At 42.8% G+C, this 14,185-nt stretch overlaps 1 protein-coding gene across 10 annotated transcripts in view; it reads left to right on the plus strand.

Moving 5' to 3' along the window:
* The window catches only part of LOC135099627 (uncharacterized), a 30,678-nt gene that overhangs the window by 14,285 nt on the left and 2,208 nt on the right, over positions 1 to 14,185 (plus strand). For 2 of the 10 annotated variants that reach the window (XR_010268189.1, XR_010268190.1), the window contains 9 exons: positions 2,998 to 3,182; positions 5,427 to 5,671; positions 7,596 to 7,872; positions 8,630 to 8,797; positions 10,754 to 10,861; positions 11,920 to 12,046; positions 12,613 to 12,798; positions 12,957 to 13,371; positions 13,940 to 14,048. Coding sequence is in view for 1 of the 10 variants with exons in the window: in XM_064002003.1 (XP_063858073.1) it covers positions 8,744 to 8,797; positions 11,920 to 12,046; positions 12,613 to 12,798; positions 12,957 to 12,991 (402 nt within the window). In the remaining 9 variants the exon portion in view is untranslated. Of the gene's footprint in view, positions 1 to 2,997; positions 3,183 to 5,232; positions 5,248 to 5,426; positions 5,672 to 5,775; positions 5,952 to 6,510; positions 6,526 to 6,704; positions 6,849 to 7,595; positions 7,873 to 8,629; positions 8,798 to 10,753; positions 10,862 to 11,919; positions 12,047 to 12,612; positions 12,799 to 12,956; positions 13,372 to 13,939; positions 14,049 to 14,185 lie in introns of those variants that run through there. The other 8 variants (XR_010268191.1, XR_010268196.1, XR_010268197.1 and 5 more) reach the window with 8 other exon arrangements.

A 14,185-nucleotide genomic window follows, 5' to 3' on the forward strand; every position in this document is an offset into this window, starting at 1 on the left:
GTAGGTCATTTGTCCCAGCAGACTCTTTCACACCAAGCAGGCATGAGGTGGTAGTCTGTGCAGTGCGTCAGTGCTTGGAATTTTGAACCGGTCTTGCTGCATCTATGGCCCAGAGACCAAACAGAGGGCTAGCTGAACCTAACACAAACCAAACAGAGGCACACCAGAACCATACACAGGCCCACAGAACTAACTGACTGGCTGGCCGGCTGACTCGCTGGCTGAGTGACTGACTGACTGACTGACTGACTGGCTGGCTGGCTGGCTGGCTTGCTGGCTGGCTTACTAACTGACTGACTGACTGACTGGCTGGCTGAGTGACTGATTGACTGGCTGGTTAGCTAGTTGGGTGGCTAGCTGGTTGGTTGAATGGCTGACTGACTGACTGACTGACTGACTGACTGACTGACTAGCTGAGTGACTGATTGATTGGCTGGTTGGTTGAATGCCTAGCTGGCTGGTTGAATGGCTGACTGACTGACTGACTGACTGACTGACTGACTGACTGACTGACTGACTGACTAACTGACTGACTGACTGACTAGCTGAGTGACTGATTGATTGGCTGGTTTGTCGAATGGCTAGCTGGCTGGTTGAATGGCTAACTGACTGACTGACTGACTGACTGACTGACTGACTGACTGACTGACTGACTAACTGAGTGACTGATTGATTGGCTGGTTGGTTGAATGGCTAGCTGGCTGGTTGAATGGCTGACTGACTGACTGACTGACTGACTTACTGACTGACTGACTGACTAACTGACTAGCTGAGTGACTGATTGATTGGCTGGTTGGTTGAATGGCTGACTGACTGACTGACTGACTGACTGACTGACTGACTGACTGACTGACTGACTAGCTGAGTGACTGATTGATTGGCTAGTTGGTTGAATGGCTAGCTGGCTGGTTGAATGGCTGACTGACTGGCTGACTGACTGACTAACTGACTGACTGACTGACTGACTGACTGACTGACTGACTGACTGACTGACTAGCTGAGTGACTGATTGATTGGCTGGTTGGTTGCATGCCTAGCTGGCTTGTTGAATGGCTGACTGACTGACTGACTGACTGACTGACTGACTGACTGACTGACTGACTGACTGACTGACTGACTAGCTGAGTGACTGATTGATTGGCTGGTTGGTTGAATGGCTAGCTGGCTGGTTGAATGGCTAACTGACTGACTGACTGACTGACTGACTGACTGACTGACTGACTGACTGACTAACTGAGTGACTGATTGATTGGCTGGTTGGTTGAATGGCTAGCTGGCTGGTTGAATGGCTGACTGACTGACTGACTGACTGACTGACTGACTGACTGACTGACTGACTGACTGACTGACTAGCTGAGTGACTGATTGATTGGCTGGTTGGTTGAATGGCTAGCTGGCTGGTTGAATGGCTGACTGACTGACTGACTGACTGACTGACTGACTGACTGACTGACTGACTGAGTGACTGATTGATTGGCTAGTTGGTTGAATGGCTAGCTGGCTGGTTGAATGGCTGACTGACTGGCTGACTGACTGACTGACTGACTGACTGACTGACTGACTGACTGACTGACTGACTAGCTGAGTGACTGATTGATTGGCTGGTTGGTTGAATGCCTAGCTGGCTGGTTGAATGGCTGACTGACTGACTGACTGACTGACTGACTGACTGACTGACTGACTGACTAGCTGAGTGACTGATTTATTGGCTGGTTGGTTGAATGGCTAGCTGGCTGGTTGAATGGCTAACTGACTGACTGACTGACTGACTGACTGACTGACTGACTGACTGACTGACTGACTGACTGACTAACTGAGTGACTGATTGATTGGCTGGTTGGTTGAATGGCTAGCTGGCTGGTTGAATGGCTGACTGACTGACTGACTGACTGACTGACTGACTGACTAGCTGAGTGACTGATTGATTGGCTGGTTGGTTGAATGCCTAGCTGGCTGGTTGAATGGCTGACTGACTGACTGACTGACTGACTGACTGACTGACTGACTGACTGACTAGCTGAGTGACTGATTTATTGGCTGGTTGGTTGAATGGCTAGCTGGCTGGTTGAATGGCTAACTGACTGACTGACTGACTGACTGACTGACTGACTGACTGACTGACTGACTGACTGACTGACTGACTAGCTGAGTGACTGATTGATTGGCTAGTTGGTTGAATGGCTAGCTGGCTGGTTGAATGGCTGACTGACTGGCTGACTGACTGACTGACTGACTGACTGACTGACTGACTGACTGACTGACTGACTAGCTGAGTGACTGATTGATTGGCTGGTTGGTTGAATGGCTAGCTGGCTGGTTGAATGGCTGACTGACTGACTGACTGACTGACTGACTGACTGACTGAGGCAGAGAGACAGGTAGGTGTTGGCAGGGTTGGTTTGGTTTGGAGTGTTGAGGTTTTATGATATTGTAGAGACAGAGAGGTTCAAAGCTTAATTAGACTTGTATCTTTGAGCCATGAGTCAGTAGAGAGGGAGAAAGAGGCAGACAGGCAGAGAGACAGGAAAAACAGGGAGGAAGAAAAGCTATTTGCACTGTACCTATAGGTCAGTATGGTGTAGAGTTGTATACTTGAATCAAGAGTAAATATAGACGCAGATACGAAGGCGGGCAAGCTGAGAGAGAGGGAAAGAAAGGGTCTGAATGAAAGGGAGGAGTCAGGCCTGCAGAAGGGGAGCTTTTGGTATTGTTTACTGATTAGTGTGATAAAGTGTTGTGTTGTGTTGTGAGGCGCAGAGAAAGAGAGAGAGGCTTGTGTGGTGATATTTCATGTTGATGTACAGCAATATGAAATAGTTCTCAGGAGAGAGAGAAAGAGATAGAAATTAGTGACACACACACACACACACACACACACACACACACACACACACACACAGTAATACTCTATAGAAACCTATTACTTTCCTAATTTGTCTATCTCCATCTTGTTTTTCATTGTAAGTCATTAATGTTTATCTTGTATTGTCTTGGCAGATGTGGTGAAGACAGTGTTATGCACCACCACACCACCATTACACTTCCTGTCTTGCTTGGTGAATGAACAGAGCACCACTAACATCACATCATTGCATCACCACATCACCACACCACCACCTCCTGTCCTGCCCCAGTGAAATAGAACATCACCACCACATCACCACATCAAGAGTCAGTGATTGGTGAGTACAGCAATTAGTATTTATATGCATGTAGTGTACTGTAATCTTGTTCATGTATGTACTCGTATGTTGTGTGGACACAACCTTCCTGGCACACACTGACTTCACTTGACCTCATCTCACCAGGACACAAAGAACACACCTGACCTGTCATCATTCCTGACATACACTCACCCACCCAGACTTCACTACACACACACACACACACACACACACACACACACACACACATTATTATTATTATTGTTATTATTATTATTATTATTATTATTATTATTATTATTATTATTATTATTATTATTATATTTCTCTTCTCTCTCTATAATTATTTATTTATTTATTCATCCGTTTCTTTATTTTGATGAAAAGAAATTATTAACATATGAGGCGCGCGGTACAACAACGACGTACGTACAACAACGACGTAACCGTGTTTTTGCCTGCTCCGTGTGGTAGAAGGGTGTAAAAGTCTCGTGGTGATGTCGGCCAAGTCATATTCGACCATCTAAGCACCTGTACTAAGGCTCAAAGTCGAGCGTAGTGCGGAGAAAATTTCTCTGGACTAACATCTCGAAAGCGGTACAACAACGACGCAACCTGCTCCTCCCAGCCTCACGTGCGTATGGCCAATCAGCGGCGCGGTTGCAGCCGCCCGGCGCGGGCGAGCCAATCACAGCACCGCTGCCATGTTTACCAGCGCCGTTGCCATGGTGACAACACACTCACCATGTGCTCATCCACTCTGCCCTTTAACACGCCCGAGCACAGACGCACGCTACCTTTCTCGTGACTCTTTACGCAACTATGGCTACTAGAGTGCAGACGAAAGTGTCACAGCATCCTGCTGTGGCCACCAGCCTTACGTAAGTTTTTTAAATCCCCAGTCAACCCGACTTAGTGGGTTGAAGGGGGATTTAAAGGGTTGGTAAATCCGCTAAGGGCATTGCCAGGATCAAACAGACGTATCCTGGTAATCAACTTAACTGTCTCAAGCCAGTGTAAAGGATGAGAGCCAACTATATTCATTGAATACAAAAAAAAAAAAAAAAAAAAAAAATTCGTTTCTTCATAATGTTCTTGACATAGCGGCTTTCCATTAATACTTACCAGAATGCATGCACAAACATAAAATTATCAGCATTACACACTGTTAGTCATAGCAGGACGTCAAAGTTATGGTAGGAGTAATAACGTGCCGGTAATGAGTAAGTTTTATTTTTTACGCTCGGAAAAAAATTCATAAAAAATTTATTTATGTACCAATCTTCATGAAACTTTCACTTAATACTATGTGTACTAGGCTCTAACACATTATTAACAAATGAAAACAATATCGGGAAAAAAAATTATTACCTACGGTATACGCGTTAATTAACGCGTAAGTCATCCACCCAAAATCGTCACCTATCACTTCGAAACCTACATCCCCAAACAGAACTACCCAAGACCTTTCAAATGATGTATAATACTTACTTATTTAAGGGTATCCTTTTGTGCGCAATCAGTGTTTAACTTTGAGCGCGTTTTTCTCGAAACTTCCATTTCTCGGTTACGTCGTTGTTGCGCCGCGCGCCTCATATATCAATTTAATCTCTCTCTCTCTCTCTCTCTCTCTCTCTCTCTCTCTCTCTCTCTCTCTCTCTCTCTCTCTCTGAATCTGTTTCTCATTTTTCAGAACAGATTCTTTTCCATCTAATTATGAAACCTAACGCTCTCTCTCTCTCTCTCTCTCTCTCTCTCTCTCTCTCTCTCTCTCTCTCTCTCTCTCTCTCTCTCTCTCTCTCTAATGAACCCTCCAGTTTTTTTTTTTTTTTATAATACGAGTGTAAATATTTTGCATGGTGGCTTCACAATGCCGCAGTGCCACTGAAAAAATATTATGATGTTTTTTGAGTGGCGAACAGTCTGGGTTTTTTTTTTCTTAATTGAATGAGTGAAAGACTCTGATTCTTTATGTACGTGTGTGTGGCTGAATATGTGTATGTGTGTGTGTGTCTATGTGTGTTTGTGTACAGGCCTCTTCTCTAGTGTCACAATGCCATAAGTGATGGTGCTTCGTGTGCAGGTGTGTATTACGTGTATAAGGTGTGTGAGTGCGTACAGTGCCACATAGAGCCCTACAGTGCCAGACCAGGGGAGTGAAACAAATCTGGCATCTTCGTAGTGACGTCATGGCGCGCGCGCGCGCAGCTACTCGGTTCATTCCAGTGATCGAAAAGTATAATAGCGAATCTTGTCTCCCAGCCTGCAGCCAGCCCTAGCCTGACCCGCCAGACATGTGTCCCAGGCCTTCCCCTAGCCTGTAGAGCCATGTAAGCCTGCAGGTCAAGGTCAGGTAAAAAAACAGGCCGTAACGTAAAAGATCAAGACATTTACGAAGACTGTCTTTGATGGGCTCAGGTCCTCCGTGCAGACCACCAACAAGCAAGAGATTGACGAAATACAGGTTGTGAAGACGCTGCAAGCTGATGCCTTCAGAGATCGCGAAGGTAATAGTCACACATGCTCACCCTGCACTTATCACCCTGATAGTCCAAGATAGTAGTGACATTAGTGGTTCTTCAATGTCCGCCTCCCTCTCTCCCTCTCTCTCTCTCTCTCTCCGCTGCCTGTCACCAACTTGGCCCTCTCTTCATTCGTTTTTTTTTCAGTTTTCTTATCTCCTGCGCTTATTATTACCGCCATACTGCGTGTATAGATAGTTTATACACCCATACATCTGCCATGAATGTATTACCGTGATAGTCCAAGCTGTCAGTGAGATTGATAGTACGTGTTTGGACCCCTCTCCCCACCATCCGACACCAAACAACCGCCTTGTCGCTAACATTTTTCCTTATTTCTTCCCTGATACGCTTATTTATACATCTATACTGCGTTCATACATAGATTATACATTGATACATGTACCCTGAGTTCCTGTGCATGTAAAAATGTGTCTATAGTACGAAAAATAACAAGATAATTTTTCCATATTTTTCCTTCCTTTCCCCGCCCTCACCAAAACATCGGTGCCCTTCTTTTTTTCATTGTTTCTTCTCATTCACGCCCATAGGTGAATTATTCATTTACACATCTACTATTCACATCCCAGCCCGATAATCCTAGTCTGTAGTTAAATAAGATACTTTGTGTTAGTCAGCGTCACCTATGCCTGCATCTCCATCCCCTCCCTCTCTGTCATCCCAGACTGACAATATTAATTTCTCCTCACCTACGCTTATTTATATGCCAATATACTGTTCATACATATTTCATACATACATACATGTCATGTTTCTCTGTATATATAGATTTCTACCTGTAATGATAAAAGTATAAATGTATGCCTTGGGTCTGGCAGGTAAATGAATCTTCAGTTTGTTTTCTTAATTTCTTCATGTCACTATACCACAGCACTGTACCCTATGGTGCTAGTGGTGCAGGAAGGCCTTGTCTACCTACACCATAAACCACTGTACCATGCATCACTGTAACTTTAAACTGTAGCACAAAAACTTAACCTAACTGTGATGTTCCTAGACCTCCTAAACGATTTCCAAGAGTGGTGAATCAACTTGCAAGACTCCCACTGTTGCAGTACCATGTCAGTGTACATTGTGGTGTTAATGGTGCAGTACAAGGGCCTGGCAGTGTACCATGTGCCATAGTACCTCAAAAACACCTGTAAGACTGTTTTTCTTCTTTTCCTCTGATATATTTGTTTATTTATTTATTTATTACAATTTTTTATCTATTGTTTTGGTTTGCTTCAGAATCCTGAATCATGTGTTTTTTTTTCTATTTATTTTTATTATTTTATTTATTTATTTCTATATAATTAGATTTGGTTAGGTTAGTTCGGCTGAGTTAGGTTGGCTTCAGTTCATCAAAGTTAGGTCAGGTTAGGTTACGTCAGGTCAGGTTAGTCTAGAATAATTTACGTTAGGTTAAGTTAGGTTACGTTAGGTTAGGTTAAGTTAGCTTACATTAGGTTAGGTCAGGTCAGGTTAGGTTAGGTTAGGTTAGGTCATCCCCTGTCAGTCCTGCCTGCCCCTGTCACCTCTACCAATCCCTGTCAAGCTCTGCCAAGCCCTTTGTTACCTCTCAAGTAATGAGGTGGCTTGAGATGTGAGATTTTAAACAGAAGCCTTTGCTGTCACCCCTGCCAAGCCCTACCAAACCCTGTCAGCCCCCACCAAGGCGCTCTCAAGCCCCACCAAGGCCTGTCAACCCCCTACCGAGACCTATCAGCTCTATAATCTGAAAAAAGTGCAGTGTCTTAGGAGGGATTGATTAAGTAAACAGTGACTTATGGCCAAAATGGAATGACTGACTGACTGACTGACTGACTAGCTGAGTGACTGATTGATTGGCTAGTTGGTTGAATGGCTAGCTCCAACACTTGAACTGACCAGTCTTACACCTCAACAGGTCCTCACCTTGTTGTAGGAGAGCTGACAACATGTACCAGCCAGCAGCAACTCCCATGCTAACAGGCTTCTCCCCCGCGGGTATGTAGCACCTCTGGAGTCGCTCGATGAAGAAGAGGATGCTGGCGAGGCCTGTCGTGTTAGCCGGGATGCGCCGGTACAGAGCTGTGTCCGTTGGGGTTGTGTAGGCAAGCATCTTCTTGGCAAGGTCCTCGTAGGTGGCCGCAAACAGTTTACGGCTGTGGGATGAGAACTTGTCTTGTGAATGTGACGTTGGGGTGAGTGTTAATCTGATTTTGTGTTACTATGTTCTGTGGGGAGTGGGTGTTAATGTGATTTTTTGTTAACTGAATGCTGTGTCTGACCTCCTGAGGTGTAGTATGGTGGGCCACAAGATTGTCCCTTTCCACTAGGGGCTGACAGATGATATTAAGAGTGTGAATGTGTGTGTGGTGTTAACGTGCTGGAGTGTGCACAGCCAGGAGTGTTTGGGGAATGAAAATAAAAGGAGTTATGGATGTTTAAAAATGCATCTTTTGAGAGCTAAGTATACAAGAAAGTTGGTGTGTTTGGGGAATGAGTAAACAATGAAGAAATGTTTTGAGGAACTGGGTGTGCAGAGGCAGGAGTGTTTGGAGAATGAGAATACAGGAAGACAGGAATGATTTGGGAATAAGTGTACAAGAAAGGAGTGTTTGAGTGACAATATATAAGGAAGAGGTGTTTTGAAAATGAGAGTACAAGGAATGAGCATTTTGGGAGTTAATATACAAGGAAGCAAGTATTTAAGGGACAAGTATACAAGATTATTTTCCTGTCATATGTCATTATACAATGTTTTTCTTTGTTATATACATCATTCCCTTTCACTTTTCATATCTTGTGTTCTCGTCATTCTGATGTAATGTTACAGATAGAGAATGTTTGGTGTCAAATTTTCACTAATTTCATATGTGTATAAACTTTCATTTCATTGACTTTTTTTTACTATTACTACTATATTTGCTTGCTTTTTAAACAAGTCTTTTCTTTCAGAGGAGGGAAGCACAGGGGAAGAGGAGGACGAGGAGGAAGAGAGTTAAGAGTCACAAGAGGAGGAGGAAGGTGGAAAGAAAGAGGAAGGAGAGGAGGAGGAGGAGGAGGAGGAAGATGGAGAAGGAAAGGAGAAAGATAAGAAGGAAGGAAATGCCGCAGAAGGAGAAGGTGAGTTGTTAATAAGGTTTTGTGTGACAAGTTTTCTGAAAATTTTATTTGTTTACATGAAGTTCGTTTTGTATATATTACTCTTAATATACTACTTCTCCCACCACATGCAATTTGTCTGTCTGCTGTTGTGGTTCTTTCATTTCTTGTTCCCTTTCCTGAATATACCATTTCCTTAGTTTCATATCTAGTACCCTCCAATAAAATTTCTGCTTCTCGGTCTCTGTACTTCTCTCGTTTTTTTTGCTTGGCTTCATTCCTCAGATCCTTCTCTTTTTCCCTTTCTTCCAAGTTCATATCTCTTTTTTACCCAAATATTCTTGTATTCTGAATTTTCAGCCAGCTTCCCAGTTCTCACTAGGATCTCCTTTACTGTAACTTGGGATCTCATTCTCACTTTTAATGGTCTTTTACCTCCTTCACTATATTTTCAAATTCTATATGCTTCTTCCACTTCTCATTCCAGTCCCTGTTCTTCACCTTGGACCATTGTAATAATTTTCCTTACCAACTCTCTCTCTCTCTCTCTCTCTCTCTCTCTCTCTCTCTCTCTCTCTCTCTCTCTCTCTCTCTCTCTCTCTCTCTCTCTCTCTCTCTCTCTCTCTCTCTCTCTCTCTCTCTCTCTCTCTCTCTCTCTCTCTCTTATTCCCTTTTCTTCCTTTCTTCCTTCCCTCCTATCTTTGTTTCTCCCTCCTCCTCCTCCTCCTCCTCCTTCCTCCTCCTCCTCCTCCTCCTCCTCCTCCTCCTCCTCCTCCTCCTCCTCCTCCTCCTCCTCCTCCTCCTCCTCCATTCTACCTAACAAGAAATAATAGATTCAAGATTATACCCAAACGTTTTAAATCCCACAAGGCCAAACATTTTTTCTTTAATCGTATAGTAAATATATGGAGTAAACTTCCTGCAGAAATTGTGAACAATATTGAAATTGTGAAAGCAATATTATTGAATCAGTTCATCCTTTTTTTTTTTTTTTTTTTTTTTTTTTATGTAGGAAGGATACTGGCCAAGGGCAACAAAAATCTAATAAAAAAAAATGCCCACTGAAATGCCAGTCCCTTAAAAGGGTCAAAGCAGTGGTCAAAAATTGGTGGATAAGTGTCTTGAAACCTCCCTCTTGAAGGAATTCAAGTCATAGGAAGGTGGAAATACAGAAGCAGGCAAGGAGTTCCAGAGTTTACCAGAGAAAGGGATGAATGATTGAGAATACTGGTTAACTCTTGCGTTAGAGAGGTGGACAGAATAGGAGTGAGAGAAAGAAAGAAAGTCTTGTGCAGCGAGGCCGCGGGAGGAGGGGAGGCATGCAGTTAGCAAGATCAGAAGAGCAGTTGGCATGAAAATAGCGGTAGAAGACAGCTAGATATGCAACATTGCGGCGGTGAGAGAGGGGCTGAAGACAGTCAGTTAGAGGAGAGGAGTTGATGAGACGAAAAGCTTTTGATTCCACCCTGTCTAGAACAGCAGTATGAGTGGAACCCCCCAGACATGTGAAGCATACTCCATACATGGACGGATAAGGCCCTTGTACAGAGTTAGCAGCTGGGGGGTGAGAAAAACTGGCGGAGACGTCTCAGAACACCTAACTTCATAGAAGCTGTTTTAGCTAGAGATGAGATGTGAAGTTTCCAGTTCAGATTATAAGTAAAGGACAGACCGAGGATGTTCAGTGTAGAAGAGGGGGACAGTTGAGTGTCATTGAAGAAGAGGGGATAGTTGTCTGGAAGATTGTGTCGAGTTGATAGATGGAGGAATTGAGTTTTTGAGGCATTGAACAATACCAAGTTTGCTCTGCCCCAATCAGAAATTTTAGAAAGATCAGAAGTCAGGCGTTCTGTGGCTTCCCTGCGTGATATGTTTACCTCCTGAAGGGTTGGACGTCTATGAAAAGACGTGGAAAAGTGCAGGGTGGTATCATCAGCATAGGAGTGGATAGGACATTTGCACTTTGTTTTTCCACAGAGCAATAAGAAATTAGAATTGACAGAGAAACCAGACAAGGGACTGCATTTGAAGAAGCACAAGAACCAAGAAATTACATCATTCAATGAAATGACAACATAATCTAAAGTAAGAATTTACATAGCTTTCATTTTGGTTTACATTCTGAAAGGTAACAGTAACATGGATATGTTTTTATATTGAAATCTTTCTCTGATTGCATACAAATGGTACCAATCAACAAATAATAATGTAATACTTAGAAGCTGGGAATTCAAATCACTGGTAGATAAAATGAACCACCATTCTAGAGTGTACATAACTAAGGAATTAATATACTGGTTAACTGTCACACCAGCATGAACAGAATAGCAACAATTGTTGAGTAGAGTCTGTAGGAGGCAGGGAAGGAGGCATGTAGTCAGTTTTAGAGAGCAGTTATTATGAAATCAGCTGTAGAATATTCCTAAGATGCAATACTACTGGAGTCTGTCAGCTTGAAGACAGTTTATTAAAGAAGGGAAGTTCATGAGATATAAAGCCTTTGATTATTCAGTTTCATTTCCAAAGTAACATTTATTTATTGGTGTGTTGCTTCCTGTAAATAGTAAAGCCTTGACAGCACTGCATCTCTCACACCACGCTGTAACTGTTGAGAGAACCCTAACCCTTAGAGAGAGGAGGAGGGAATCCTTGGTTTATGTTCAGTAAAGCCCTGTATTCTTGTCATGGCAATGTAGAATGGAGGCGTCATTGGTTTATGTTCAGTAAAGCCCTGTATTCTTGTCATGGCAATGTAGAATGGAGGCGTCCTTGGTTTATGTTCAGTAAAGCCCCGTATTCTTGTCATGGCAATGTAGAATGGAGGCGTCCTTGGTTTATGTTCAGTAAAGCCCTGTATTCTTGTCATGGCAATGTAGAATGGAGACGTCATTGGTCACATACTGTTCTAATGTAATCTAATGTAATCTAATGGAATCATGAAGGTGTAAAAATGCAGGATATGGATGGGATGCTACATCAGCAGCTTTTGTCATTAAGGGTGGTAAAGTGAAAGATTTGTTAATCACTTTGGTCTTTAGTTGATGCTTCTGGTGAGGCTTTCCTGTTTAAACTTGGCATAATATATATAAAATGATGTGGCATGTTAAACAAGTTAACTTACTGCCTTCTTGTGTCTTTCACAGATAGAAATCAAAAACGTCACAAGACAGAATAGTGAGCTGCATGCACTTATCACAGAGTATAAAGTCACTCCCTCAGAGGAAAAAGACAAGGATGGCATGTCTTCATGTGAGAACTCAGAAGCTAAATGTGAGCTACCATCCACATGAATATATATTTGTATATCAAACTGACATTCTCCTTGGAGGGAGGCTTTCCAAAGTGCACACACACACACACACACACACACACACACACACACACACACACACACACACACACACACACACACACACACACACACATCTCTGCATCAGGACTCAACAGCCAGACTGATAAACAATTACTTCACCCAAGATGATCAGCTGATAGGATTAGCTGTGGATGAGCCTCCTGTGGTGACTAGGAGTACAAAAGCCAGCAGCTAATTTTGGGAGCTGCCAGTCATCATGGTCCTGGTGTCTGAGGTGCTGCTTTTGCATTTTCCCAGTCATGGGTCGAGGCTACATCACATTTATTCATTCACAGTTGCTCTTAGTTATCTCTGTTACAAGTTAAAATTTTTCCTGGCTCCACAGACATTTCTGGTGCATCTAACCCTCTCTCCATTGCCCTTCTATTTCCCTTAGTCTTATACCCACTTCTTACATTACGTCTAATTACTTCCATTGGTCATTCTTGTCTGGCCCTCTGTTGCATCAATTTTTCACCTCCAGGTACAGATACCAAGGGGAAATTGCTGGGTCAAGTGGCTACACTGACATCTGAGGTTAGCAGGTTGGAGAGTGAGTGCAGCAGTCTTCAGGTTCAGCTAGACTGTGAGAGGGATAAGTATAACAAACTGCTGGGAGAATCTCTTGCTCATGAAAAGTTGTCTGAAGATGTCATAACTGAACCAAAAGGTAAGAAAGTTTATATTCTCTAATAATAAAGCAAATAATTTTTCCTCACTGTTGCTCAATTTTTTGAATTAATAACAAAATAAAAGCATTGTTATTGGATTTGTTTATTGAGGCTGTATTAAGAAAAGTTGAGAGAAACAAACTTATTGTTTTATCAGGAGAAACAACAGGATTGGGAGGAACTGAGCTTTAACAGAAGCTGCAACAACTGCAGGAGGCTCACAGGGTCCTGGAGAGCAGGTTAACTTGCAGCATGAAGGAGGTGGCTGAGCTAAGTGACAGGAAGTAGCAGCTTAAGCATGCTGTAGTGCATGAGGAGACAGAGTCCATCGGTGTATGCATGTTTTTTGCTCATTTGAATCATCTGTAAAAGTGAAGTGGAGGAAGTGTTTACTGTTTACTGTATGCCATTTCCTTGGTCTTTTAATGAAGAATTTTATCCTTCTTCAGGTGACTACATCACCATCTACCAGTTGCAGCGAGGAGTGATGAAGCAACAAGCTCGAGAACGCGAGTTAGACCTTGCCAGCCTCCATCATGAATGAGAGGAAATGAAGCAAAACCACTCTGCAGGTTAGTGCTCTCTTTTGCATCTCACACACTTCTTATTCATGTCATGGCAGATTAGTGATTTCTGCTGCATCTCACACACTTCTTATTCAATTGCTGGCAGGTTAGTGATCTCTGCTGCATCTCACACACTTCTTATTCAATTGCTGGCAGGTTAGTGATCTCTGCTGCATCTCAAACGGTTCTTATTCAGGTGTTGACCAAAGTACTAAGCCTTCATATCATTACCTTGCTCTGTGATGGAGGCTACACCATCTGGCATCTAGCTGAGATTTAATGTTGCAGTAAAGCTTCCATATGAGTTCATGTAGAGCAAAATGTTTTCAAATGCCAGGGAAGTAGTGTAATGTAACCTTCCAGAGAAATCTATCCCTCATTTATTAGTTAACAGGAGTGTTTAATGTACTTAATGTGATTAGCCAGGATCAAGGGTCAACTTCTTCACTGACCATTTACTCTCAGGTGATGTATCTGTCCTCCATGAGTCACCAGAGACACATAAGGTGTTGTAAGTGAAATTTCATCTATTAGATTTATTCAAAATGTGAATTAACACAGTTGTTTCCTGCAGGATTTGATATCAAAGCTGGTGCAGGAAAAGGAAGCAGATCATGACCTTCAGCAGCTCGAGAAGATAAGCAGCGTCCTTAAGAGTCCAGTTGCTATCTTTAGCAGTGTTGGTGAGTAGTAAAAACTGAGCCATCTTATGAAGTGCAACGAAACATTATTATTATCTTCATAATTTTCTTGAAATAAACAGATTTCTGTGGCATGTTGCTCATTAGCACTTTAATATCAGATAACACCAGTTATTTAT

Source organism: Scylla paramamosain, unplaced genomic scaffold (genome assembly GCF_035594125.1).
Source record: "Scylla paramamosain isolate STU-SP2022 unplaced genomic scaffold, ASM3559412v1 Contig160, whole genome shotgun sequence".
NCBI lineage: Eukaryota > Metazoa > Arthropoda > Malacostraca > Decapoda > Portunidae > Scylla > Scylla paramamosain.